General features: G+C 46.2%; 1 protein-coding gene across 1 annotated transcript; it reads left to right on the top strand.

Moving 5' to 3' along the window:
• The first annotated feature begins 297 nt into the window (after positions 1–297).
• On the top strand, positions 298–1,053 carry LOC104427458 (zinc finger protein 8-like). Its single transcript, XM_010040554.1, has one exon. The coding sequence runs from the start codon at positions 298–300 to the stop codon at positions 1,051–1,053; it is 756 nt and encodes a 251-aa protein (XP_010038856.1).
• The last annotated feature ends 1,249 nt before the right edge of the window (positions 1,054–2,302 follow it).

Raw genomic sequence — 2,302 nt, 5'->3', positions numbered from 1 at the left:
AAAATTAGAGGACTCCTTAAGACGTCTAGGTGCTCTGTATAAGGCTACTTAATCCATGCTTAACTCACACCTTTTGATTTAAAAGGAAAGCACTTATATTATTGGACTCCCAAGATTTTAGTTCCTCATTTTGAAGTCCAGGCCGCGTGAAATTAAATCTCCGATTGCAAAATTACCATGTTAGTGTATATATCATAAAACAAGTGAGATATCCTTCCAAGCATGGCAACATCTTCCCACTACAAATATTCCGTTCTTTGTTCTCTTTCAATCACATCCATCATTCACAATATTGCCATGGAACAAGTTCAAACACCCTCTGGAGAGAAATTCCTGGTGACCCTTCTCTCCGGAGATGCGGAAGGGATGGCGGAGCGAATATCGGGTCCTTCAGTTCTTGAAGTGAAGCTCTCTAGTGATGATCACCATGGATCTGCACCCGCGATCAATCTGTTGAATTCCCTTGAAAACATTCTTCGAAATAAACCCGACAGACCGAAACGAAATTTCAACAATTCCCTCGCGACCCGGGCTTACGGTTGCAAGTACTGCAAGGCGAAGTTCGACACCTTGCAGTCCTTGGGGGGCCACCAGAACGCCCACAGGCGCCAGCGTGCCGCGGAAAGGCAGGCGAAAGAGAGAACGTGGAACACTTATGCCTTCTCTCAGGCGAACCCTTATTTTGACCCAAGTTGTTTTGGTGTGCAGGCAATTCCTGTCCCGGGGCACCCCATGGCCTGTAGGCCTCGTGCTAGGCCTCGTGCTTTTCCCGCGCCTACCAATGTTGTCGAACCTACCTATGGGTGGACGCTGAAGCGGACAATGATAATGAATCCTCAAGCCTCAGCGTGGCCTCGACCGGCCATGGCGAATCAGCTGAATGGAATGGCGTATCGACCTATGAACTATAATGGCGACCCTCACTTCTGTACCAAGGTTCCTCCTCAGAGCACAGGACCGAGACCACCATTTGCCAATGTTTTTGCCAATGGAAGCTCCTCCGGCACTCAGGGACTCGAAAATGGAGGGTTGGACTTGTCACTTAGGCTCTGATCATGACCGGAGAACTGCTTTTCGTGTAGCGCTGGTGTCGTCAGCGTAGGATGCTCCATTGAAAGTGCTTATTGTACTAATAAGCTAATATCTCTGGATATATGCAAAAAAGATATATATTTTTGCATTGTCTAATTTATTTACGTGGATTAATTCAAACGTGATGAATTTCCTAATTAATCTCGCATCTCGCTGACTAAAATGACGCAAGTGCAGTTAACCATACCATCTAATGCATGCTCAACTATAATGGAAAAATTATCTAGAAAGTCATAAACCTATTACACTTTTATCAATTCAGTTCTAAGATTTTTCAATTTTCCTAATCAAATCCTAAATATTTTCACATTTTATCAATTGAGTCCATCCGACAACCAATTTTGGCCAAAAATTGCTGACATGGATAGCCGACAATGACATGGCACTCTTTAATAATATTTTAATGATATTTAATAATTTTTTGAATTCTTATGCTTTTTTTCTTTATTTTACTTTTATTTTTTTTTATTTTTTTTTAGGATTTTGGAGAGAGGGCTAGCGAGGGTGGCTAGGGAGGGGCGAGGGCCAGTGCTCCTTGCCAGCCAAGGGGAGTGGGGAGAGTTAGGGCCCTTCCTAGCCAAAGTAAGGGCATGCGAGCTCTCGCATAGAATCGGTGAAGGTCGCAACACCCTCGCCGACATCAGGTGAGCGTGACCTCACTCAGGGTCGACAGGGGGCGAGGGCCGACCCTCACCAGCCATAGGTGAAGGTCGATTGCCCCTTGTCGGCTAAAGCGAGGTCAAGTAAACCCCCATGCAAAATCAATGAGGGCCGCGATGCCCTTGATAGATCTAGCTAGGCGAGGGCTTGGCGACCCTTGCCAGCCCCAAGCAAGATGCACAACCTTGCTCGAGGTCAACGGGGGGCAAGGGCCAACCGACCCTTATTGGCCTTAGGTGAGGGCATTAGGGCCCTCACTAGCCAAAGTGAGGGCACGCAAGCCCTCACATAGAATTGGTGAGGATAGCCAAGCCCTCACTTGGCTAAGGGCATTGTGGCCCTCACCTGGGGCTAGCGAGGGTCGGCCAGCCCTTGCCTATGGCTAGTGAGGGTCAGCCGACCCACGCTTGTGGCCAACAAGGGTAAAGCTTTTTTCTTTTTTAAAGCATAAAAAATTCAAAAAGTATTTAAAAACCATTAAAATATTATTAAACAGTGCCATGTTAGCACCAACTGTCCATGTTAGTAATTTCTAGCTAAAATTGGCTAA

Source organism: Eucalyptus grandis, chromosome 1 (genome assembly GCF_016545825.1).
Source record: "Eucalyptus grandis isolate ANBG69807.140 chromosome 1, ASM1654582v1, whole genome shotgun sequence".
NCBI classification, from domain to species: domain Eukaryota; kingdom Viridiplantae; phylum Streptophyta; class Magnoliopsida; order Myrtales; family Myrtaceae; genus Eucalyptus; species Eucalyptus grandis.
This window is presented reverse-complemented; position numbering and strand designations above follow the sequence as displayed.

Bases quoted from the DNA above. Each gene is read 5' to 3' on its own strand.
- LOC104427458 (XM_010040554.1), top strand. From the start codon at position 298: ATGGAACAAGTTCAAACACCCTCTGGAGAGAAATTCCTGGTGACCCTT.